The following is a 24,789-nucleotide window of genomic DNA, read 5'->3' on the forward strand; positions in this document are numbered from 1 at the left end:
GAAGATAAGGCATATAGAACAGAATTCCATTGAGCAAGTTGAATTGATGTCACTTCCCCCATCTCTTGTGTTGTTGTTGTTAATCAGGCAAATATTTACACTTCAAAGGGTTTCCCAAGGGGTCAGTGGATGGTTAAGGAAACACCTAACCCCACCTAACCCTTTTAACCCCTCCCCCTCCCCCTTCTGTAGTAGTCTAGTCTCTTTGCAGAGCCCCCACTGATGTCTCCGTCTGAATGTCGTAAGGAAGAAGATTAATGACCTGGTACGACACCTGAATGTTCTCGCCTAATGCAAATCGCTTGCATCTAACTAACAAATCAGGCTGTGGGTTTGTTCGGGGCAGATGGTCCACGTTATCTTACCCAGACAGGACCATTTGTTCTCAAGGTGTGGGGGACAGGACAGGAAGCCGTGTCCTGGAGCGATAGGAGCAGAAAAGCGCGGCTTTCTTTGTTCAGTCGTGAAGATGATGACACACAGACGTATAGGTTTCACTGAGCGGCTCTGAGAGATAATGAGGTGAGAGATAGAAGTGCTTTCTAAACACCGCTCACTTTTCACAGCCCTTTTAAATTAAAAGTAAATATTATGGTAGACGAAACATCTAAAGAGCTCTGAAGCTCCGTCTGGACGCGCACAATAACCGAGCCATGTTTAACCCGAGGGAAACCCTCTTTCTGAGGAATTTCAAACAAATGTTTATGAGGTGTGTATGGGCGTGTCCCTGGGTTAAAAGGTGATTTAAGGACGCGTGCATGCAAATGAACTAGCCGCATTAGCATTTGACCGGGATATGATAAGCCTCTGTTTTGCACGTCTTTTCTTTTTTTTTTTCGTGGCTGTTTTTGTCATGACCTTTCTTATCACACACGTCCACATGCTTGTTCTTCAGATGATTTCTAGAGCCCATGATTTCTGTCAAGCCCATGTTTATTTATTTATTTATTTATTTATTTATTATAATTTTATCCATCACGCTTTAAATCTTTTACATTACGTATTTAACATTATATTATATTGGTTCATATAAATTAGTTGAATGTTTAATATGTATCTGCCATGAAAGAGCCCATGAATCTTATATGGCAATAAACCCTAATACAAACAAACAAATTATTGTCTTTGTCTAGTAGAGGTTAAAAAAAAACTGCAAATACTACTGTATGTACTGTACATAAGTGCAATATTTACTGTTTTAATATATATATTGTATTCTTCGTCCGGTACTGTTTAACCTTTATATGCTCCCTTTGGGTACTATTTTATCTAGATATGGCGTATCTTATCATCTGTACGCTGACGACGCACAGATATATTTCCCTTTAAAGCCTGACAATACTGTAGGTTTGCCTTAAAGCCTATATTAGATTGCTTGGACGAATTAAAACTCTGGCTTGCTAGTAATTTCTTAATTCTTAATGAAGTCTTAATCAAGTCTTATTTTGTTTGGCTCAAATGATCATAGCATTCATGACCTCGATTTTGATACTTTGTTACCATCTAGTACCAATTGTGTTCGGAATCTGGGGTTTTTACTTGATAACAGCCTTAAATTTGACAAGCAGATATGTGCTGTAGTGAAGTCTTGCTTTTACCACCTTCGTCTTTTAGCGAAGATTAAGCCTTTCTTGTCAGTTAAGAATTTTGAAACTGTCATGCATGCTTTCGTAACGTCACGACCACCAAGTTGCCACTGTTGGGCCCTTGAGCAAGGCCCTTAACCCTCAACTGCTCAGATGTGTAATGAGATAAAAATGTAAGTCGCTCTGGATAAGAGCGTCTGCCAAATGCCTAAATGTAAATGTAAATGTAAAAAAACTTAATGACTTTTTAAATGAATGTGAATTAGCGATGCAGAAAAATATCGATTCAGGTTAATAAAAAAAATTCAGGTAATGTTTAGTGAGGCAATTCATGTATCACCACATTGACTCCAAAATCGAATGTTTAAAATACATTTTTAATTTGATGTTTGCATTTGAGGCGATAAAATGTTGCTGTTCCTCTATAATCCTGAAGGGGGGGTGCTCTAAATTATTCCCATAACAGCAACCAGTATTTGTCACATACACAGTCATACACAGTACGATATGCAGTGAAATGCATTCGGGGAACTAAGAAGGTGAAAGTCTAATGTTATTAGATCAGGACTATAGAGAGGACGCTTTAACACCTTAAAACAAATTCTTTCCTTTAACAGAGTGTTTTCAGTGTGGGCAGGAGTGTGTAGACGTCCATCGGCATGTGAGATCACGACGCCTTCGGATATCCGTCCTCTGTGTTTAATCCGAAGTTTAGTCTTCGGCTCCTCAACAAGCGTCTCATCGTAACGAGCACTGTTGATTGTTGAACCTTTTTATCTAAATGTTCCAATACTTCTGGCTCTCAAGAATCACAGGAAATTGCAAGCGTGATCACCTTCCTTAGAGTATCGCTCCAAATTTAGTTTGCAGATGTCCAAGTGCTTCCTTTGTGCTCGCTTTCAACCTGTTGACTCGTGATAAATGTAGTTTCGTGGGCATGTTTTGAAGCGTCCGGTCGTTTTATTCTTTTGTAACTCTTACAGCGTGGGATCTTACACCACTTACACTAATTTCAGATTTTTCCGGCGTATTATAACATCGTTATAATCTTTTGGGTCGTGTGGCTAATTTTGGACTCCCTAAAGACTAATTATTAACGAATTTCTGAAGCAGATGGTGATGGAGGGATATTGTGTGGCGTGCAGGAGGGAGGAAGCTGAGTCACACCTGAAGAGATCCGAAAAAGCGAAGCCTTTCCCGAGCTATTCAGCACCTCGGGCGCTTTAATGACTCATTAATATTCTCCTTCCGTCCGCTGCACGGGCCAGCTCATTATTCTATTATTAACGAGTGTTAGAATCGCGCTCGAAGCGAGTCGCGCGCCTGTTTTTGTTTCAGTCGTACGTGAAAGGTTTGAGACGTACGTGAAAGGTCCAGACGGAGGCTGGGAATTACAGTCTGTGGAAAAAGAAAAAATGTACAGTAATTAGTATAATCTGGAACATAGAACGTATAGAGGAAGGAATTAAAATAAATACGTTTAATAAAAATCGTTTCTCGTTAAGAGGCATCAAATGCATAATGCATATTTAAGTGACGGGAAGCGGCGAGAGAGCCGAAGCACCCAGCGGAGAAAGTTCCTCCAGCCAGTTTGAAGTTCCCAAGACGACCGAGATTTCAGCTGTCACAAGATGAATAATTCATCGTCCAAAGAACACGCCAAGCCGCGGTTAAGTCATGGGACTGCCTGCGCTGGGGTATTAGGTTGTCGAGGGGAAAAAAAAAAACAGCAAAAAAAAAAACACTGTTCAGACTGGGACATATTCAGAAATAATGTGTAGGGAAATGTGCATCATGTCCAGAGTTCTTGCTGAGACCATGTGGTGAAGGGTCAGAGGTCATCACAGAGGAAGCAACTCTCGAACAGATCCGACTTCCAACTTCTGGGTCTGGGTTCGAGTCTCACTTTGGGGTCTGTTTGCATGTTCTAAATGTTTGAGTGTGTGTGTATATGTGTGTCCTGTGAATGATTGGCACCCCATCCAGGGTGTACCCCGCCTCGTGCTCCAAGTCTCCTGGGATAGGCTCCAGACCCCCTTCGACCCTGTACACAGGTGTTAAAGCGGTATAGACGACGAGTGTTTCAGATTTTATGCATTTCGGTACCCGTTTTTTTTTTTTTTTTGTCATAGGTATCACATTTATTGAATCTTTAGGGTTCACCAAGAAACGCGACTGAAGAACCAAATAACGTCGAGCGCGTTCCCACTAGAGCACCGTGATCTCAGTGCACTGCTGATCGCGACGCTGTGAGACTCGTGACAGCGCTGGATCTCGCAGCCCTTTAATCTGGCCTAATGACAGGAAGTGACTAAGTGAGACCTTCACACTGGCTGCATGTGTGTGTGCGTGTGTGTGTGTGCATGTGTGTGTGTGCGTGCATATATATGAAAGAGAGAGAAAGCGTATTCACCTCGTTAATGAGCGCCTGCTGCGACCTCCCGTCGGCATAAGAAGGCAGCAATGCATGATGAGGTCATCAATAAGGGACGTAGCCAATGCTGGCTGCTTAATTACTGCAATTTAGCCTTTTCTACCCAGAACCACCTCAGAAATGAGTGCAACATCTGCTGCTTACATCACAAACAGAGATGCATCTGGTGACATTTTTGGAAGGACAGCGCTAATATCGAGCGCTTCGGCGGTAATGATGGTCGGAGAGCGTTTGTCGTTCGCCACCTGTTCAGAGATGATGCGAACTCTTTACTAAAAAGGTTTTAACAGAGCGCAGAATTTATGAAGCTGCTGTAGAACGAGGTCATCGTGTCATTTTATGACATTCTTGCTCTGGCGGGATTTGGAGGAAAACTTTTCAGCTCTTGGACTTGATTTGTTTCTAAGTCAGGTTGGCTGAAAAGCCGCGGCTCTGTTTTCAACCTTCCGCTCTGAGGGAATTTCGTGTCTCTGTTATCGTCCCATGGAAGGCGACTAGGCGAGTCGGTAGATGCTTAAGGTCATCATCATCAACCTCAAACGCCAAACGTTAAAATTTTGCAATTCGAAGCGTTTTCTGCTACAAGTTCAAAACTTGTTGGCGTCAGTGAAAGCCATATTTTTGTGGCGTTTTTTTTCACATTGTGTGCATGGTTTAGTGAAGACATCGCACCATGAATGTTATCGAGGACGGTAGCAAAAAGAAAACGGAGCTGCTTTTAGTTTGGTTTTTAATTAAAGAAGCCGGTGCTAAGAGGAATCATAAATTAAGTTAGGTTTAATGTCTGTTTATTTCATATTTTACTTCTTTTACTGTTTTGATTGTTTTTATATGCGCAAATGTGATTATAGTGTTGGAAATTAGTAATACTGGTAATATTTTTGGGTGCCTGGAACGGATTATCTGCATTTACATTATTTTCCATGGGAAGTATGTTTCACAATATGAAATGTCCCATTATAAAACTCGCCACATTTTCAGGATGCTCGTAAGAATTTTGTGTACACCTTGAGGTTTTGCGTGAAAGTGAACTGGCGGATGGATTGACAGGACAGATTTCTCCAGAGAAGCCACCGCTCTCTACTCTCAGATCTCGCTCGTGGGCGTCACCTCGCGATCTTAACATCAGAGCGATGCAGCTGCTGCTATTTATACAGTAACGCGCGGTGATGAACTGACCTCTATCAGTCGGCATTAAACATTCATGCTGTCTTTGTCATCAATGTCATCTAATTTAAGTCATCTACAGCTGTAAAGTTTTATGTTAGGGAGAGTGCAAAAGGCTGACTTATCACACTTTGTGGGTTTACAGGGTTTTTAAATGGCTTCGGAAGGGACTTTCTATCGGATGTTTATTTTTATTGGTTCCTTCCATGCTGTTGAGCTCATGGGGCTACAGGCTGGGTGGATGGATGGATGGATGGATGAGTAGATGGATGTGTGGATTGATGGCTGGATGGATGGATGGGTGGATTAATGGCTGGATAGATGATTGGGTGGATTGATGGGTAACTGGATAGATGTGTGGGTGGATGGATGGGTAAATGGATGGATGGGTGGATGGATGGATGACTAAATGGATGGATGGTTGACTAAATGGATGGATGGTTGGGTGGGTGGATGGATGAATGGGTGGATGGATGAATGGGTTGTATGGATGGACGTGTGGATGGATGGCTAAATGGGTGGGTGGGTGAATGGATTGGTGGATGGATGGCTGGATAGATGGATGGATGGGTGGTTGTGTGGATGGGTGGATGGGTGGATGGGTGAAAGGATGGATAGAACTTTGTTTTCATTGCAAAGTACAGGAACTCAGTAACAAAAAACAGATTAGCAGAAGATTACCAGAAGTGCATTTGATAACGTATTACCTGACAGTGCCAACCTTATGATTGGGACGCGAACCCTGATCATCTGGTTCAAACCCAGTCCCACCACTGCTTCGTCCTTGGTCATTTATATTTTGGTAAAAATATTATTGGTATTTATTTTATTATCATTTTTTTTTTTATTGTGATTGATATTCTGAATGTTGGACAGAAATCTAACTCAACAAACTAAATCTAACTTATAACACTAAATGTATATATGCTGTAAATACGCAGTCTTTCTCCTAGTTTCCTGGGGTATACAAACTTTTGCTTTCAACTGCATACAACAAATGTGATGTTCAGGGTGTGAATCAAAAAGGTTTTTAAAAAGTATCATCAATATTTCGTCCCATCTGTTCTTCATCCTGGTATTCTTATAAATAACTAATTATTGATATTATTTTGTATGTTTAATTAAATTTAATATTCAGAATTGACATGAACGACATCACACTCTCAGGAGTGACACTGCTACGAGCTGTAAGACTGTGCGTTTATCCGCAGGTTTCCCGACACCCAGTGGGATGCGAGCATATCGGTGGCGGGCCGAGTGTGAAGGAGCATGGTAAAACACCAACCCTTGCAGGTCTACGAGAGACAGCTGTGTTTGTCCTGCCTGACCGGGATCTACGGGTGCCGCTGGAAACGCTACCAGCGCTCCCACGATGACAGCTCCAAGGTACGAAACGCCTTTAGCGCTTTTATTCTCTCGGCTATCATCAATCGTTCTGTTACGCGCAGATAAGCTCGTCTGAAGTCCAGACAATAACCCCGGCTTCTCTGATCTGCATCGGACAACAGAACACACCTGGTGGCTTTGATGGAACAAAATAGAAAACCTTTTTTAAGGCTGCAAATAAACCTCAAATAAAATATTGCTAGGGAAATATTATAATAGTACCAATACATTCAAGTTTGGATCGTATGCAGGAATTTTAAATCCTTTTTTTTTTTTTTTTTTTTGAACCAAGGAAGTTCCGAGCACTTTCTCATCTGCGCGTGACGCTGGAAAGAAACCCAAGCCGAAGGTTTCAGGTTGTCCCGAAGGACACGCTGTAGGTCGTTTCTGTCTGTTAGATTTTCCACCCTTTTCCCTCTGGCTTGGTAATATGAGGGCAGGTGCCAATACTTATTTTCAATTAGCGGTAGATGGTTTGGGGGTCTTAGGAGGCCATACGTCCAGTGGGTATGTGATCACATGCATTTGTTTACAAACAAACAAATCATCCCAATACACTTTTTCTTTTTAGTCTTTAAAAAGGGCTAGAAACGCTAATAATCTCTAATTCTTTTTATATAATCAAAACTGTTTGTTTGTCCAGCACGGTGGCTTAGTGGTTATCACTGTCACCTTGCACCTCTGGGTTCCGGGTTCGATTCCCTCCTCCGGTCTGTGTGCATTTTCTAACTGTGGGTTTCCTCTGGGTTCTCCGGTTTCCTCCCATGGTCCAAAGACCTGCAAATTAAGCTAATTGGCGGTGTCAGTTTGCCCGTAGTGAGTATATGCCCTGCGATGGACAGGGTGTACCCCGCCGCATGCCCCAAGTCTCCTTGGATAGGCTCCAGGCCCCCCGCAACCCTATATACAAGATAAAGCAGTATAGACGATGAGTGAGTGAGTGTTTGTTTATTAATTTATTAGGTATCCTGGTGTGTTCTCTCCTATTCGGTTCTTTAATTAGATCACAGCGCAGCAAACACACCATGAACCATAAGATCATGTCCAAAGGCATCTGAGCAGGGTGGTCTCGGTCTGGTTAAAAATGGGCTCGATTGAGGAAGTGAATCGACTCGGAGTCGACTCAGGAAGTGAATCTAACGCCCCACATCTTTTATTTCTTGTAAACGTGAGCTTTTAAATTGAACCTAATCCAGTCTGAGCTGGAGTGCCGAAGAGAAAAGGCCTATTAAGATGAACTTAATAAAAAATAAAAGATAATAGATGGCAGATGGCTCCGTGTTCTCCTTTCTTGGGAAAGCTTTACTCTTTCCTCATTGTATTTCCGACCACTTAAGCATTAGTGCAGGCATTTTCTAAATCCCACATGAAGAACATCTTTAAAAAAAAAAAAAAAAGAAGAAGTAGATCGTCAAAAAAAGAAAGAGCAACCTACCCTCAAGCAACTGTTTACCGTCTCTCTGTTGCATGGATACAGCACCAGATGTGGAATCAGTGCTAATTGCTGCCTTTAATATTCATGACATCTGGTTAGAACGCAAGTGCTTCATCACCATAATCACTCAGGCTTCGTATGATCGGGGAGCTTAAACGGTTTTTACTAAAGCTGCTCGAGATGCTGTTTTATTATCCGGAGCGATGCGCAAGAGAGAGATGTTACAGTGCAAGGATGTGGATGAGGTTTAAGGGTGTGATCACGACTCCAGGGATTCTGGTTGAGGGTTTAATATAAATTTATAGACCTCGCTTGTTTTAAAAAAAGAAAAGTTTCACTGTAGGCCTTTCTTTGTGTTTCTTTCTTTCGTGTTTTTTCTTTTTTTAAATCCCCGATCCCTGCTGCGGTGGCCGTCTCAACACAAAAGCTCATGCAGTCGAATGCAAATGAGACTGTTTATGGAATGTGTTCAGTGGGCAAAATACTGAACCTGCTGATCACAGGGGAAAAGTGAGCAGACACAAAGATGATACACAGGGATGACGGTGTAGAAACACTCGTCCGTACAGCTGGGTCTGCTCCGTGTCAGGGCGATAGCGGCGCTCAGGTCTCGGCCTTATCAGCTGTGGTATAAATATCAGTGTTTATACAACAGCGCACAGAAATGTCAATGCTGGTTGGTCTGTAGATGTCGATTCTTCTTTCTGTAACAGGTTCAAATAGGTTGCACAGAGGAGAAACACTATGGAAATAAAGTTTGGTGGATTTTGGAGGTTTATTTGGAAGGAATCTTCAGTTTCACCACTGCAAAAAACTAAACTCTCCAGTGTGTTTCCCCTCGCGCTCGTGCTGCTCGGTGATTATTCGGTGGTCCTTATCGTCCCGATTAAACCCGAGTTGATGTGAGGCTCTTAAGAAGATGATCGGATTCCCAGATTAGCCCGAGTAAGCTCAGGCAGCGAGGTCTGGGATGCGTCTCAGTCTTGACACCCCGTAACGTCCCACACAAAAGCGAGGGAGTTGTAAACGTCATGCCGCGCCTCCGCCGGACCGAGTTTGTTTTGCGTCGTTAGGGCGATGACCTTATTTAAACCTCAAACCACATGGCCTTTTTATGGTTTGGAAGATTCGTCCTCTGGTTTATGAGACGTCTGGAACTCGTCCTGGGTCGCTCATCCGGACGTGGATTAGGAGAGTGTCCGACACGATTCAGCTCATCTCGCTTTGATACCCGAGCGGATTATCATTAATCCCCTTTCATATTCCAGTCGATATGAGAACCAATTATTATTTAGCATCTTGATGCGTCTCTTGCTTTAAATTTTTTTTTTTTTTTTTTTTTTTACAAGATTGCTGTCTTTGCATTGTGCACTATATAAATCCAATATTTCTAATTAGAGACAGATTATAAGGCTTTAATTATAAGGCCTTGTTGTGGCAGTGATGGTTGCCCAGGTTGTTTCTAATCATTAGAAGGAGATAAAAAGATTATGATTAAGCAACTTAGGTATTAGGTAGGGCTGTCAATATTAAGACGTTAATGCATGTGATTAATCTAGACATTTTACCGTTTTACTGTTTTCATAACTTGTATTAATCATATGGCCACCCATTGGCATCCCATAATCTCAGTTTCATTATAAAAAGCCTCTAGACGAAAGTGTGGATAAAAGCAAAGTCATATGCTCGAGCTACGTTCAGGGGGAACTATTTTATTTTACATTTAAATTTAGGCTGTTGATTTTCGGATCTAAGGATCCGGGTTCGAGCCCGGCCCAACGGTCATTTGCCACACCCCCCACTACACAGTCACTACATGCAGGGTCTGTCCCATTCGAGAAATGGGGCATTTGTTAAATGTTAACGTTTGAGATATTACAAAACGGTATAATCTGTTTCATTTTGTCATGCGTTTTTCATTTATGATACAAGTAAATCTGACTATTTTTAAATTGTGGTTAATCGTGATGAGTCTCAGACTATAACTGTGATTACCAGTGTTGGGGGACGTTACTTTTTAAAGTAACTAATTACACGACAAAATTACTGTCTTTAAAATGTAATCCGTTACATTACAGCGTTACTTTCTGATAAAAGTAACTAGTTCGAGTACTTTTTCCATTGCAGAAAATGAAAACTCCTTTGTGATTCCTCATGCATGTTGTTTTAGTCAAGACCTTTATAATTATTCTACCATCATCACTCAGCAATAATCTGTTAACTACTTATACCCCTATCTTACCTACGCGGTTTCGCGCAGTGGCTGTAAGTTTGGTTCATCATGATTAATCGCAGGTTTTGACGCTGTGATTATGTTTCCATCATTCTGCGCGTCGGTCCTCGCATTGTCAAACCGCATAGGTGAGATAGGGGTATAACAGCAGGAATAACAAATGGAGCACAGGGTATCGGGGGCGGGGCTTGTAGGACGGCTTTCACGCTAACGGGTTGGGAATGACTGCTGTCTGGCTCACGGATTACATAAATTGTCTGAATAACAGATTACATTTTTGAAAAATAACTAAGTAACTGAGTACTTAAATGGCGGCCCTAACGCGGTAGATTACTTGTTACATCAAAACAGTAATCCGAGTTACTTCCAACAATCCAAGTTGCGTTACACCCAACACTGCTAATTAACTAGATGACATTTTGAATCGATTGATCACTACTTTCATGTAATTCGCATTAAAATGTTCCAGCATGATTTCATGAATTTTATTTATTTTGATTTATGTCACATACAGTATTTTCCATATAGAGGAAAGTGAAGAGGATGAAGTAAGGCGCTTATTTCCAGTGTAAATGTTTATACAGAGGACCCGAGAGACATTTCATACTGTATATGATATCGTTTAAACATTCCCTTATTCTCGGCACAAACACAGCCTCACTAATGCACATCAGATTTTGTATTTTATGATGCGTTTAATGAACCTCACACAGCAGGCCTCCATCCAATGGAAAAATCCATGAAAAAGTCTGGAATTTTTCAGTGATCGGTTGAGCTCCATGACGTCTGCAGTTTTTTTTTGCTTTTTTTTCCCACCATATGGGTCACAAAGGAACACAAAAAAACATGCAAACATCGTTCCTTCCTCAACACGATTTCCTGCCGTGTTTAAAGTTGTATATCGACTCTGAATAACCTGCATACGACTGAGCCATAAACTCTGTATTAAAGAGATATTAAGTGTTTGCTCATGATTCCAGAGTTCTGGACATCGTCATTAGGTCTTAACAGTCCTTGCAGGTTCTCCACAGCGAGCCAGGTGACCAGACACGGTGTCGCGCAGATAAATCGCCGTCTCTCGTGTCCTGTGTGTCGATTATATTACATCCGCTGATCCGTAGCCGTGGTTTTCCCGCCAGGCCGGCCGACATGCCGAAGCCCCGCCCCATCCATCTCCCACGGCGGTCTAGAGTGACTCTGTCCTCAATCACTTGAAGGTTACCACCTGCTGCTCGGTATTTCACAAGTCGTTTGCTCTCTCTCGCCGGCCGCTGAGGTTTCCACGGAGAAGGAATTTAATTAAACGTCGGCCTGTCGTTTGTTATTTTCTCTCCACTTTGAGGACGTCTTTAAGATCCTGGGTTACACGTCCTTATTTTCCACCTGTCTCTTTCCATCATTTTTCGGGAGAGTTCCTGATTTTTGTCTCACTTATCACAGGTTCCTTGATGTTTCACACAATTTAAAAAGCATGTTTTTCTTGTTCATTAGCGACAAAATCAAAGGTAAAAAAAAAATCACCAGGTCATCTACTGGACAGATCTATCAATATGGTCTCCGAGGTAACAGGCCACACCCCCGACTACGACCATATCTGATTGCAAACTACTGTATATACAGTGCTGTATATTAAAATTCTAGCCATAGATTGTAGACAACCCCTCTGTAAGCTCACCCCCAGGTTATCTGAAGTCCAGTTTTGAAGCTGAAACGCAAGCGCTCTGGTCTTCACCATCTTGGCAGGAGCTGACTCCGCCTAAATCCTGGTTTTATCCATAAATGGGCAAATGGGGGGAGCGAACGGAACCTGGCTGTGCGTTGGAACTGATTCTAGCGCAGTGTCGCGGCATACATATGAACTCAAGTAACATCCAATTCTTAATCCATTGGGAGTTTAATAAGATGTGGCCCCAATCCCCCTTGCAGCTATAACAGCGTGGACCCTTTGTGCACTGGTGCGCAGTCATGTTGGAACAGAAACTGTTCCTACAAAGTTGGGAGCATGAAATTGTTCAAAATGTTTTGGTTTCTTGAAGCATTAAAAGTTCCTACTTAAAGGAACTGGAAGAAAGGGTCCGAGCTCAACTCTTGAAAAGCAACCCTACACCAGTTCCAACACGATCGCGCACCAGTGCACAAATCAAGGCATGGATGAGTGAGTTTGGGGTGGAAGAACTTGACCTGAGGCCTGACCTCACCCCGATAGAACACCTTTGTTATGAATGAGAGGCGAGACTGAGAGTCAGACCTTCTCATCCAACATCAGTGTCTAACCTCACAGACTCGCTTCTGGAAGAACGGTCAAAGATTCCCATAAACACACTCCTAAACCTTGTGGAAAGCCTTCTCGGAAGAGTTGGAGCTGTTATACCTGTAAAGATGGGGCGGGGCCAACATCATATTAAACCCTATGGATGATGAATTGGATGTTACTCAAGTTCATATGCATGTGATGGCAGGCGAAGCAATATAGTGTATATAGAACATACAAACCAGGCCAAAGCCAGAGCAAAGACTAATATCTGGAATAGTTTTTCAAATAGTTTTTAGGGGGTTGAGGCGTACCTATGTGCACCTTTGGCTGACCTGATCTGAAACTAATCATACAGTAAAGTACTTGGATGGAACTTGAGTTAAACCAGTGATCCAATGCAGTTCATTGAAATCCATATTGTTGCAGGACAAAGGCATGTTTTATGTTCATATTCCTATCAAGGTAAGCCCTAAGAGGCTTCCTAAATAACTCTGTTTTTCAGATATATAGTTTCTGTTCTAATATAAGGAGAAAATAATGACAGCACTTCCAATCATTGGCACGAAACCACTCTTCACCTCGATTCGATCTTTCTTTCTCTTTTCCAGTGGGAGTGCTCCTGGTTCCTCATCCTGTGCTCGACGTTCCTCCTCCTCCTAGTCTGGTCTTACTTTTGGTGGGAGGCTCACAACGATTACAATGAGTTTAACTGGTACATTCTGAACCCATTTCATGCTTTTAATAAAATTTCTTCAGAAATGTTGGTGGTTCTGTGATCCTGTCATGTATTCCTAGCAAAACACACACTGCTCAAATCCGAGAAGCACTGTAAAGCTAGCGCCGTAAAGGTCAATTAAAGCAAACCAAGCGTGTAATAAGTGATGCTGGCGGTTAGTCTCGGGTGGTGGTGGTGTCTGTGAGGCTGTCACTGAGTCACGTCTCTGCCACAGGTTGTTATATAACCGATCAGGGGATTGGAGCGATGGCACCGTCCCCATTCTCGCCACCACGCTCGTGGGATTCTCTTACACTGCATTTTTAATGGTGAGCATTTAACACAAACTTGTGTACTAGTCTTTCACTGTCTGTTGTTTATTATAAACACTTGTATCCTGAAACTCTAGTTTAAATCAGGATCACACTGTACTGATTAGCGCTGAGTAATATGATGATGTCATATTATTATAAATCAAATAAATCATTTCACATCTGTCGCTTTTAAAAGGGATCACAGGTATCGTATACTGTAGGTTAACAAATTAATTGTGTAGACTTGACATGAAAAGACTCTTGAACTCGGTGTTTTAATGACTGTTCTCAGCAAAAACTTCACATAGCACATTGTGTACTGTAGAAATTTCTTTAGGTCTTATAATATATAATATTTTCGTAATGCCATCTACACTGTGCAGATATTTTTTACATTTTATTTTTGTCTGATCCACTTTCAGATATTAGGTCTTTGCCATGTCGCACTGGGCCAGCAGCTCAACCTGTACTGGATTCATAAGGTAAACACCAGACGAGTTTGCTTCCTTGCACTTCTTGCATTCACATAGCAAGATACCGTATTAAGATTCCACATGTATAGATCTAAGTACCTCCTGAAGACTGACATGAAGTTAAACCAGTAGGGAAAGGCTAGCAGGTGCTCTGTTCATTTGTTAAAATATGTTGTCGGTCTTTTGGCTGCTCCCGGCAAGGGGTCGCCGCAGCGGATCTGCACATGAGCTTGGCACAGGTTTCTTTCTATGCTGGATGCAACCATCCTATTTTAACCAGGCTTGGGACTGTGGGACTTGGCTTGGGACCAGCGGCTGGGGTTTGGGCATTGGCTGAGACTCGAACGTGGTATGGTTGTGTCAGGAAGGGCATCCGGTGTAAAACCTGTGCCCAGTTGTTGTGCGGATCAGTTGGTCCACTGTGGTGTGAAAATCTAACCGTTGTTTTCCATTCCTTTATATTTCCAGATTGGCGTGCTGGCCGTCCTGCTCACCACCATCACAGGCGTAGTCTCAATCGACGACGTATGGAGGGACGAATGGGCCATCATTCTCATCTCGCTGCGGGTCAGAACACGTTCATCCCCTGAGTAAAACGTCACTAATTCACCAGATTACAGATATCATGCTCTAGACGTCTATAACTCACGTTGTACTACTACTTCTACTTGGCATTTCTCTGCTGGCCGCCTCACGTCCAATGTTCCATGTGGTCGCACCCAGTCAACAGGACCGTTCCTGCACATCGGGGCCGTGGCTGCCATGACGGCGTTGGGGTGGATCGTCGCCGGCCAGGTCGTGCGCGGAGAAAGAAGGAGTGAGTGTCTGATTGCTAATTAACATCACGCATGCTGCACTGGATACACTCATACACCCGGTCCACCTGATTAATATCTGTGTGTGTAAAATATAATCATTAATACATGTGTGTGCAGGATTTCAGGTGCTGATACTCCTGCTGTATGTGTGTGTCCTGGTGGCTTTCTATCTGACTCCCCTCACCATCTCCTCCCCCTGCATCATGGATCGGTCGTACCTGAAGCCGCGGCCCGCCATCATGGGTCGCAGAGGAGCTCCCATGGTGAGGCTTTCTGTAAAACCTGTCTACCGTCAAAATGCATGTCAGTTAGGCTTACGTAAAAGATTTGGGTTATTATTAGGGCTGTCGATATTAACTAATGTGATTAATCTAGAAATATTAATGCATAACTCAAGTTAATCATACGACTACGTTTGACCAATGCTTAGCCGATGCATGCAGTGCCGGTCCCATTTAAGACGTTTTAATTGAACAATTGTTAAATGTTAATGTTTGAAATATTATAAAACTTCATAATCTGTTACCTTTAACCAGTTTGTCATGCATTTCTTTAGCCTAGCATTGCACGATTATAATACAAGTAAATCTGAGTATTTTGTGATTAATCGTAATTAATCGCAGATTTTGACTGTGATTAACTAGATTTAAAAAAACTTAATCGATTATCAGCACCAGTTATTATATGTCTATACGTTGATCCTGAATTGTCTTCTTTTATTTATTTTTTTTAGCTCGCTCCAGAAAACACCATCATGTCCTTCAACAAAGCCTTCCAGCAAAAAGTCAGCGGCTTCGAGGCTGACGTCACCATCAGGTACATTTTACTTCATCGTCCTCACCTTTACGCTTGAAACAGACAAAGAAAAATAGCTTGAATCATCTTTAAAGATAACGATCTTGATCAATCAGCTTGACTGCGGCAGTTGATTTCGGTTCAGGATTCGCATTTTGGATGGCCGTCCCCACGTGGTTGCTGATTGTTACTCCTGCGTCATGAAACGGAGCGATATGGCGCTCAAGTGTCTCGTTATTGACTCGGCTGATGAAGAGCAGGCGCGATTATTATAATCACTATCACACGCTCTTTGAATCTCTCTCTGGATTAACGAGGGACTGCAGTGAACCAGGCGTTTCCTGTAGCGTGACACACGTCCTTCAAACCCACAAAAAAAAAAAAAGAAAAGAATTCTTGAACAAAAATGGCGGCAGCATCGGAAACACTTTGCTTAGCGTTCCGTACGTGTGCAGTATTTACTAGGGATCAGGAACTGCACAGATCTAGAGCGACAACATCTGGGGCCTTGAAAAGGCTCCTGCAGTGGAAACGTAACTAAAGCTTCTGAAGAAGTGCTTAAAAAGTACAGGAGAGATTCCCTTAGCAGAAAAATGCCAAAAGTCTCAGAATTCCTAAAGAGCAAAGAATTATTCAAAAAAACAAAAACAAAAGAAAACTAAAAAAAAGGCAACAGTATACATTAGTATACGTCAGTAACTTGTTGTTATCGGTTGTTGAAAAAATATCAACCCGCAACAGGAACTTCACGCTGTGGGTTCCTGAGTTCCTGAAAAACTTGTGTTTTGGAAACACCAATTTTGTTTTGTATGTTTCTTAAAGGTTACATCAGGACATACTTCTTAGAATGTTACTTTATTATGTTTTATTGCATCACTTTAAACCACTTCTCTCTCTCTTACACACACACAGACACAGACACACACACACACACACACACGTACGACAGATGGAGTGCTTTAAATGAGTCTGGTTATTAATTTTACCACTAAAACAGATGTGTTTGGGTTTTTATTTACCCTCTTCAGTGCAGACGGAGTGGCCTTCCTGATGCGTGACCGGATGCTGCGCCGCACCACAGACGTGGCCCGGGTCTTCCCTCTGCGGCAACACGAAGATGCCTCGCTCTTCACCTGGCCTGAGATACGCTCTTTAAATGCTGGCCGGTGGTTTCTCAGGGTACACACACACACAAACACACACGCTTACAATACCCCCTGTGGAAAAGAGCTTATAAACAATAATCAGCATCGTCTCTTGTCCCTCAGGATGACCCGTACTGGACGGTCCAGTTCATGTCGGTGAAGGAACGAGGCCGAGCAGCCAATCAGACGGTGTGTAGTCTGGTGGATCTGCTGCGTCTGGCGGCGAAGACGAACCGCTCGGTGATGTTCAGCCTGCGCAGACCTCCACCTCAGCACCCACGACACGAGCTCTGGATCAGCGACGCCCTAAAGGCCGTGCAGCGCTCAGGCATCCAGTCTGAACAGGTCACACATGAGCGCATAATAGTACAGTGGAACCTTGGATTACGAGCATAAATCGTTTTGGGAGAGGGCTCGTATTCCAAAACACTCGTAAACCAAAGCAAATTTTCCCATAGGATTCCAATTATTCGTTCCACAGCCCAAAAAAAAATAAATACATAAAAATAATTAACACAAAATATAAAGTAAAAATTAAACAAATTAACCTGCACTGCAAAAAGTAAAAATAAATCCTGACAGTGTTTTCGTTAATGCGTGCAGGCACTGTGTGTGTGTGTCTGTGTGTTTGTGTTTCTTTCTCTTGCGCGATCTCTCTCTCTCTCTTTCTCGCCTTTAGTGTCTTTGTGTGTTTTACACACAAGTAAAGGTGTGAGAGAGATGGAGTGAGTGTTTACTCGCAATCCGAGGTTTCACTGTAATGATGATAATAATAATAATAACAACAAATTTACAGCTGATTAACTGATGATAAATATTATAAATTATAAATAAATTGGTTTGTAAATTTTTATTGTTATTATTATAATACATTTTATTTTATAATTATACATTAATGTATTTTAGTACAATTTAGAGCATATATACATTCTGCAGTGATCATATTTAAATAATTATAATTATTTTATATTTTAGTGATTAATAACACAACTTGGATTACAGAAGTAATTTGAAAAGAACACCACCTCTCACGCTTATTGTTTTTTTGTTTTTTTTACAGCCTTTAATGTTTACAGTAGACTGGGTGGAAATAAATTAATTCTCTATCCTGATTATTTCATGTGGCGATTCATGACTGCAAAATAAATAAAAAAATTAATAGATTAAAAAAAGAATTATTCATGTTTTTGTGTTTGAGGTAGTAAAATGTTGCAGTTCCTCTATAATCCTACAGGTGGTGCACTTTAAACTGTTTACCCATCGGCAGGCAGTGCAGCTGTCCAGTGTAGCAGGAGCGAATTATTAGCTGAGTTTGTTTAGAATGATCGAATCTCGAATACAGTGATTCCCATCCTCAATTTACAGCATATTTATGATATGATCATATAGTTATTTATCGTTTATAGATAACTAGACATAATCTATAATTGAAATCATGTACCAGAAACAAACATCGTAAAATATTGGTCATGAGTAATCAATTCATTTAAAAACATGAAATAAATATTTAAATAAAAAGACAATAGTAGTCCAGTAGAGTCCAGATAACACTTTTTCACTGATACGGGTCAAATTCTGACTTTTTTTCCCCTCCAGTATGGATCCAGTATTTTTCAGCCCCACACCCATGTGTATGTAAGCAGGTGTCACTGTCGGAAAGTCTCCCAAGCAGCTCAGGAGGCCCGAGGCCGTACATTATTATTTCATAACCGTGTAGAAAAAGTAAACCTGTTGGTGCCCCTGTTTGTTGTACCACCACGATGGAAAGGTTTACTGTAAACGCCCGGCTGGTTTCATCCAGCAGGACGTGAAGTCACGGTCTGTTTCCGTTTCTGGCTGGAGGCACCTGCTGCGCCGCGTCATGTGGAGATAATAACACCGGTGCTTGTTTTGGACATGTTGCTGACACACAGGTTCAGAACGCAGATAACGAGTTCGCGGCACGGACAGGATGTTGGTGTGTCAGTGGAGACTACGAGATGTGACTCGGTGGTTAGATGTTTATTTGTGTGTGTGTGTGTTTGTGTGTAGGTGATGTGGATGACTGACGGGTACAGGAAGCAGGAGGAGTCAGAGGAGGAGAAGGTTTCCGCAGAAGAGTATAAAGAAAAGGGAATCCGGACTGTGAGCATACACTACAGCCAAGCAACAGAAGTGGAAATCAGGTACACACACACACACACACACACACACACGCAATAAGGGACACTTATACTGATTGAAATCTGTATGTCAGTGCAAAAAGATATAAAAACTGTAGATAAACACAATCTGCTGTGTTTGCAACACAAGACAAGACTAAAGAGTTTGTGTCTGACTGAATGAGTTATGGAAAAGTTAATGCAGTTCTGTCAGGAAAAAAGAAAATGCATGTTAGGCGGTACAGAAACGTCCCAAAAATATTCTCAGAGCCAGATCTACAGAGTTCCTCAATGAGGTGGATTGATTTGTTTCGGTCTTTTGAAATGTCTTTCGGGGTCAATAAAGTACTAACCTACCAACCTAACCTACCCACCTCACCCAAACCTAACCCACCTACCTACATACAAGCCAACCTCACTTAACCTAACCTACCAACCAATCCAGCCTAAGCTACCTACCTACCAACCAACCAAGCAACCTAACCTAACCAAACCTGATCACATAACCTGACGATCCACCATGTAATCATTCCCCTGGCTCAGTAACATGCTGTAGGGGTTTGGGTATCATTCCTGGTCCATTGCCCTAAAGCAGGAACTACAAAGATTTATGGAACGGCATCCCAAGAAGTAAAATATTGGGGACTGGGTTCTTCGAAATGTTCCTCTTGTCCCAATGTTCTTGAGAGTTCCTGCAAAAATATGTGGAAGTTCTTGAAAAGGTTCCTTCAGTGGAACATGCCATAAGACAGCAGAATCGAACCTTCAGGTTTAAATTTTGATATATTTTTTTTTTATGCTGTAGCAGCCAGAAGATGCACCATTTGGTGCTGATATTCACAAAACCCCAAAAAAGTGCAACAATGCATCAATACTCAACCTTTACCATCATGTGAAATAATCTAGATGTAATGTTTTCGTTAAACAGGTTGTTCGGCTTGTGCCTAAATTTCAGGTGATACTATTTCTGATAAAATGGTACCATTTATTGATAAAGTTATAGCAAAATTATACTCTGACCGTAATCAATCTGATGGAACATATGTTTTCTGGACAGTTTGTACATATGAATATTGAAAAGGTCTTGATTGTAACAATAAATTAAAATTAGAAGTAAAGTAGCTTGATTAGTTTTTTTCGACCATGTTATTCGTTGATCATTATCCATTTACAGTTGTGTTACCATGGCAACAATTAACATGGTTGCATGCACACATTGATCGTTTATACTAATGTTTACACCGATCGTGCAGTAAGACAAGAAAGCTTTCTCTTATGAAATATAGCACAAATGTAATAAGATCAGAGAAGGCCTGATATCGTTATGACTCGACGCGCTCCACTGGTCTGATATTATGGCATAACGAATCATTGCATTCTTGTGCGTTGGTATCAGTATGACGAGACATCGCATGGCATAGCACTGACATTGACGTGACATTGCAATTCAGTGGTATTGTTATTACAAATGCATAACTTGCCTTAAGTTGACATTTGCGTGAACTAGACATTGGCGTTAGGTTGCATTTCAGTGTATCGATCGTTCCTTAATATTACATTTCATCGCTTAGATTTCCCAATAAATCCTGACTTTATACCGTAGTCTTAGAGTTCTCACTGTGGGAACCCGCACAGTTTCTGTGATTTCTGAAAATTACTTTGGAACGCTTGTCACGTGACTTGAATGATTTTAATTACAGATTTTTTTTTATATCTTAATAACTCAAGTTGACATTTATTATAATGTCAGATGGAATCTTATTACCTTCAGCTCTGTTAAGTAAAATCTCCGAACCTCTATAAAACAGCTTGAATATTTCTTTCATGCACATGCAAATCATTAGATTAATATTTAAATAGTTCATAATTTGATTGTTTCAAACATAGAGCTGTGTTTTATTTTTTTTTTTTTTTTAGTTTCGGACCCTGGTTTACGGTCTGTATGGCTTGTTTGTGTTTAAATAGCGCCTCCTGTTGGTCATTTTATAGACGGTGTATGGGGACGTCTGGAGCTTCATGAACACCAGCTGTAGTCAATCAAACATCAAAATCAACATTTAAAAAAATTGATATTTGATAATTGATTAATTGAAAGTCGTGCGTGTGTGTGTGTGTGTGTGTGTGTGTCCTTGTGTACGAACAGACGCTTCAGGAGCAGCAACGTGAGCGTGAACGTGTACCCGGTGAACGAGCCGTGGCTTTACTCGGTGCTGTGGTGCAGCGGCGTTCAGTCTGTCTCGTCCGACGCTCCTCACATCCTCCGCAACATGCCTCAGCCCATCTGGTTAATGGTGAGCGATGGACCGATTTCTGATTTACATCCATGTGCTCTATTTGTCTCTGTGACAGTGTAGCAATTTGGTGGTGACGTAGTGATCAGCACTGTCGCCTTGCATCCCCAGGTCCGGGTTCGATTCCCACCTCAGGGTCTGTGTGCATGAAGTTTGCATGTTCCCCCCGTGGGTTTCCTCGGTGTACTCCGGTTTCCTCCCACAAATGCAAAGACCTGCAGAGTAGATTGGTTCCCAAATTGCCCAGAGTGTAAGTGAGTGTATGTGTGTGTGTGTGTGTACCCCACCTCATGCCCTCCTGGTATAGCCTCCAGGCCGTGTACACAGGATGAAGCAGTATAGACAATAAGTGAGGGGGATTTTTATATTTTTTGTTATGTCGCCATCTAGTGGAGAAACACAACAAAAACCTCCAGCTCTTTTTTTTTTTTCTTTCTCCCTCTTCAGAGTCCAGACGAATACTGTTTGATATGGATCATGGCTGATCTAATATCCGCAGCAGTCGTCATAGGAATATTCATATTTCAGAGGTGAGTATTTTTCTAAAATCACACACACACACACACGTTTGTCTGTACGCTCGACGCTTATGTACTGATGCCACTCTTCTTTTTCCGTTCCTTCTCTCTTTTTCCTCTCTTTTATCATTCCCGTCTGCGCTCTCCGCTGCATGCCTCTTCGCTCGCCGCTTTCTGCGAATCTCTCAGCTGTCACCTCATCAGGTAAAGCGGGATCGAACCAGCAGCCGGAAATGCTTTGCATCAACCTGTAGCTTCTTTATTTTCATCCCTGTTCTTTGGTGTCATATCTGTGTCTGCGCCTGATGTACAACACGTTCTCTAACCTGAAGCTCTTTTATTGTGTCATTTATCTATAATTAGTGTCTAATAGTTAACTTAATAGTTTGTCCAGGGAAGAACAGGAGTAAATAAAAAAGAAAAAGTGGCATGCATGGTCTTAAAGTAGTTATTTTGATTGTTATTATTATTAATAACTTAATAACACATCCATACCATACAGTGGAATAATGAGTCACAGGGTCTTAGGCACATGCAAATAACTGAACTGTACTGTGCAATTTGTGCAGTTTTAAAAGAAAATTACTGAACATTTTGCAGAACCAGCCACAGTCTTGCGCACACACACACACACAGGTTGCCTAAGAATTTTCACCAATTTGTAAATTAAAAATAAATAAATAAATAGCATCCTCAGTCATAAATAAATGCATGCATCAGTATTATTAATCCAGGACTCAGATAGTGAAAGAGCGCTTCTGCAAGCATAATGGATTTTTCTTTTTGTTTGTTTTTTAAATATTTAAGCAATAATCAAAGCTTAAAAGGTTGAATTAGTTTCCTCTTGCCCAGACAGTTTAGTTCAATTTAAGAAAGACAACACCGAAACAAAAGAACTCAATATTCGTGCAGTGTTGCGTACTGACCTCTGTGTATTATTCTGCAGGTGGAGGATGAGCGGGATGCGCAGCTACAACCCGGAGCAGATCATGCTGAGCGCCGTGGTGCGCAGACCCAGCCGAGACGTCAGCATCATGAAGGAGAAACTCATCTTCTCAGGTGAAGAACACGAACACCACATAACTGAGGAGTACAGTGAATTTTGGGAATGAGATTCTGGTTGGTGGTCACATTAGTATTTAAAAATCCGAAAGAGAAAACAGGTGTTGGTTTAAGCTGAAGTAGAATCATTAGGCAATCAGTATAGCTGCTTTTCTGATCTATGTGTAAATTCTACAACCCAGTAACATGCTGTATTATAGGGACTCTATATCTCCAAACATCCATCCAAAGTGATTTTGATGATCTTAAGATGCTACCGACACCATGTTTTCTTCCTCGCTAATTCTAACTTTGTTTTTCTTTCAGAAATAAAAAACGGAGTGAGTAGCACAGACGAGCTGCCTCTCTACACGGAGCAGGGATATGAAGGATACACACGCGACACCATTTCCCGCTGAGCCGGACCTCGCTCGGAAAGCTTCTGTCCCCGCCTTATTTAAACGTTACGCCCGGACCGGACCGCTCCGCCACCGCCGATGGAGAGACTGTGAATTTTGCTCTTCGTGCAAGCGGAGCTCTGAATCGCACACCTCTGTGTGTGTGGGTGTGTGTTCGGATTAGTATTGCTTATTTATATAAAGGACCTTCACTCTGATGCCTTATGATCTGTATTAAAGTGTATATAAGATAAAATGTTGCTGCAGCAGTAGTCTGTATAGTTTCTTTATAGGGAGTGTATCGTTTATTGAACAAATTACTGCAAGTGACATTATTATTATTATTAGTGTTCACCAGTTTCTTCAAATTGGTCGAGTCCATGATCTGTGATCTTTGGAGGATTATTTGTATTTAAAGTAGGTTTGTACCATAAGTGAGTAATTATTTCTTGTATTTTGTGCCATCTAACGCTGCGTTGGTCAAAGGATTGTTTGAAATGAAAAGCAACGATGACGTGCAGCTCTGAACAGATTTCGTTTGTAGAAAGTGAATTCAAAAGTAAAAAAATTCAAAAAATAAAATGCCACTGAAGAAACAATAAAGAATGGTAAACCGAGGCGTCGTCTACAATTTCCTGCTCTTGCCGGATGAATGCGAGGTCCGATCAAAAGCTCTGATTAAACCGTGATGAAATGAGGTGTAGGAGGTTCACTGAAACTGAGATGTGATAACGACTTACACTCATTCCGAGCTCATGTCATGCATTGCTTTGTATTTGGTAATGGCACGGCTGTCCTTCTGAGGCCCACTCCTCCAAAATTGCTTAGTTAGGTCGCGTCTTAAGGTTAGCGCAATACATAACAGGCAACATGATTAAGGACACGAGTAACGAGTTTTTCTTTAGAAAAATGGCGCCAGAATGTGAGAAAAATAAAAACATTAAAGAAAATGTCACAGACTGCATCTTTAATCTGAAGGTTTTGACTGTTCAAATTATTTAAATCTAAAGGGTTACTGGGGAAAAACCATCATGAATATTTTTAGGTGAACTATTCCTGGAAGAGTGGTGTTTTTTTAAGTGTGCACCCCCTAGTGTGCCATGGCTGTACTGCAGGTGAGCTGCAAGATAACTTTTTTTTTAAAGTTATTTTCAATTTTGCATTTAGGTTTAAAATTCCCATAACATAGTTCTAATTAAGTATTTAAACCTAAAGAGTACACAGAAGTAATAAAGCAGAGATTTAAACAACATGATATTCCTAATTATGGCCCAAGCTCGATGACATCAGCCTTGTGTCGTCATTGTGTGTGTGGGCCAACATCTAAGGATTTTTTAAAAAAAGAAAAAAATTTTGATAAATTATCTCCTGCCATTAGGATGCCTAAGAGTCTCGGCCTCACATGAGATTTTTCTGCATGGCTCATACAAACATGCACGTGTGCACATGAAACATGGTATACCTTTAGAGCTCATTGAGCTGAACAACTTTCACATTGCAAGTCATGCCCTCTACTCAACAGGAAATCAGTTATTTTGGGTCGTTTGCAAAATGCACCCAGTGGATTAAGATACGGTATACTCCACCTAGGGTAGATTTATACGATCGCCACCAAACTGGGCCCATGTCATCTCAATACACTGAG

General features: G+C 41.5%; 1 protein-coding gene across 1 annotated transcript in view; it reads left to right on the forward strand.

Annotated features, from left to right (window-relative positions):
• Positions 1 to 23,747, forward strand: part of gdpd5a (glycerophosphodiester phosphodiesterase domain containing 5a) — a 31,254-nt gene extending 7,507 nt beyond the window's left edge. Inside the window, exons 2-16 of the mRNA XM_053475916.1 lie at positions 6,399 to 6,573; positions 13,104 to 13,207; positions 13,446 to 13,539; positions 13,947 to 14,006; positions 14,466 to 14,564; positions 14,721 to 14,814; positions 14,933 to 15,078; positions 15,549 to 15,631; positions 16,639 to 16,789; positions 16,879 to 17,100; positions 18,787 to 18,920; positions 21,040 to 21,187; positions 21,635 to 21,717; positions 22,652 to 22,764; positions 23,074 to 23,747. Of these exons, the coding sequence (XP_053331891.1) occupies positions 6,457 to 6,573; positions 13,104 to 13,207; positions 13,446 to 13,539; positions 13,947 to 14,006; positions 14,466 to 14,564; positions 14,721 to 14,814; positions 14,933 to 15,078; positions 15,549 to 15,631; positions 16,639 to 16,789; positions 16,879 to 17,100; positions 18,787 to 18,920; positions 21,040 to 21,187; positions 21,635 to 21,717; positions 22,652 to 22,764; positions 23,074 to 23,165 (1,740 nt within the window). The 5' untranslated portion in view covers positions 6,399 to 6,456 and the 3' untranslated portion in view covers positions 23,166 to 23,747. The remainder of the gene's footprint in view (positions 1 to 6,398; positions 6,574 to 13,103; positions 13,208 to 13,445; positions 13,540 to 13,946; positions 14,007 to 14,465; positions 14,565 to 14,720; positions 14,815 to 14,932; positions 15,079 to 15,548; positions 15,632 to 16,638; positions 16,790 to 16,878; positions 17,101 to 18,786; positions 18,921 to 21,039; positions 21,188 to 21,634; positions 21,718 to 22,651; positions 22,765 to 23,073) is intronic.
• Positions 23,748 to 24,789: the final 1,042 nt, after the last annotated feature.

The sequence above is a fragment of the Clarias gariepinus genome, chromosome 17 (genome assembly GCF_024256425.1).
Source record: "Clarias gariepinus isolate MV-2021 ecotype Netherlands chromosome 17, CGAR_prim_01v2, whole genome shotgun sequence".
NCBI classification, from domain to species: domain Eukaryota; kingdom Metazoa; phylum Chordata; class Actinopteri; order Siluriformes; family Clariidae; genus Clarias; species Clarias gariepinus.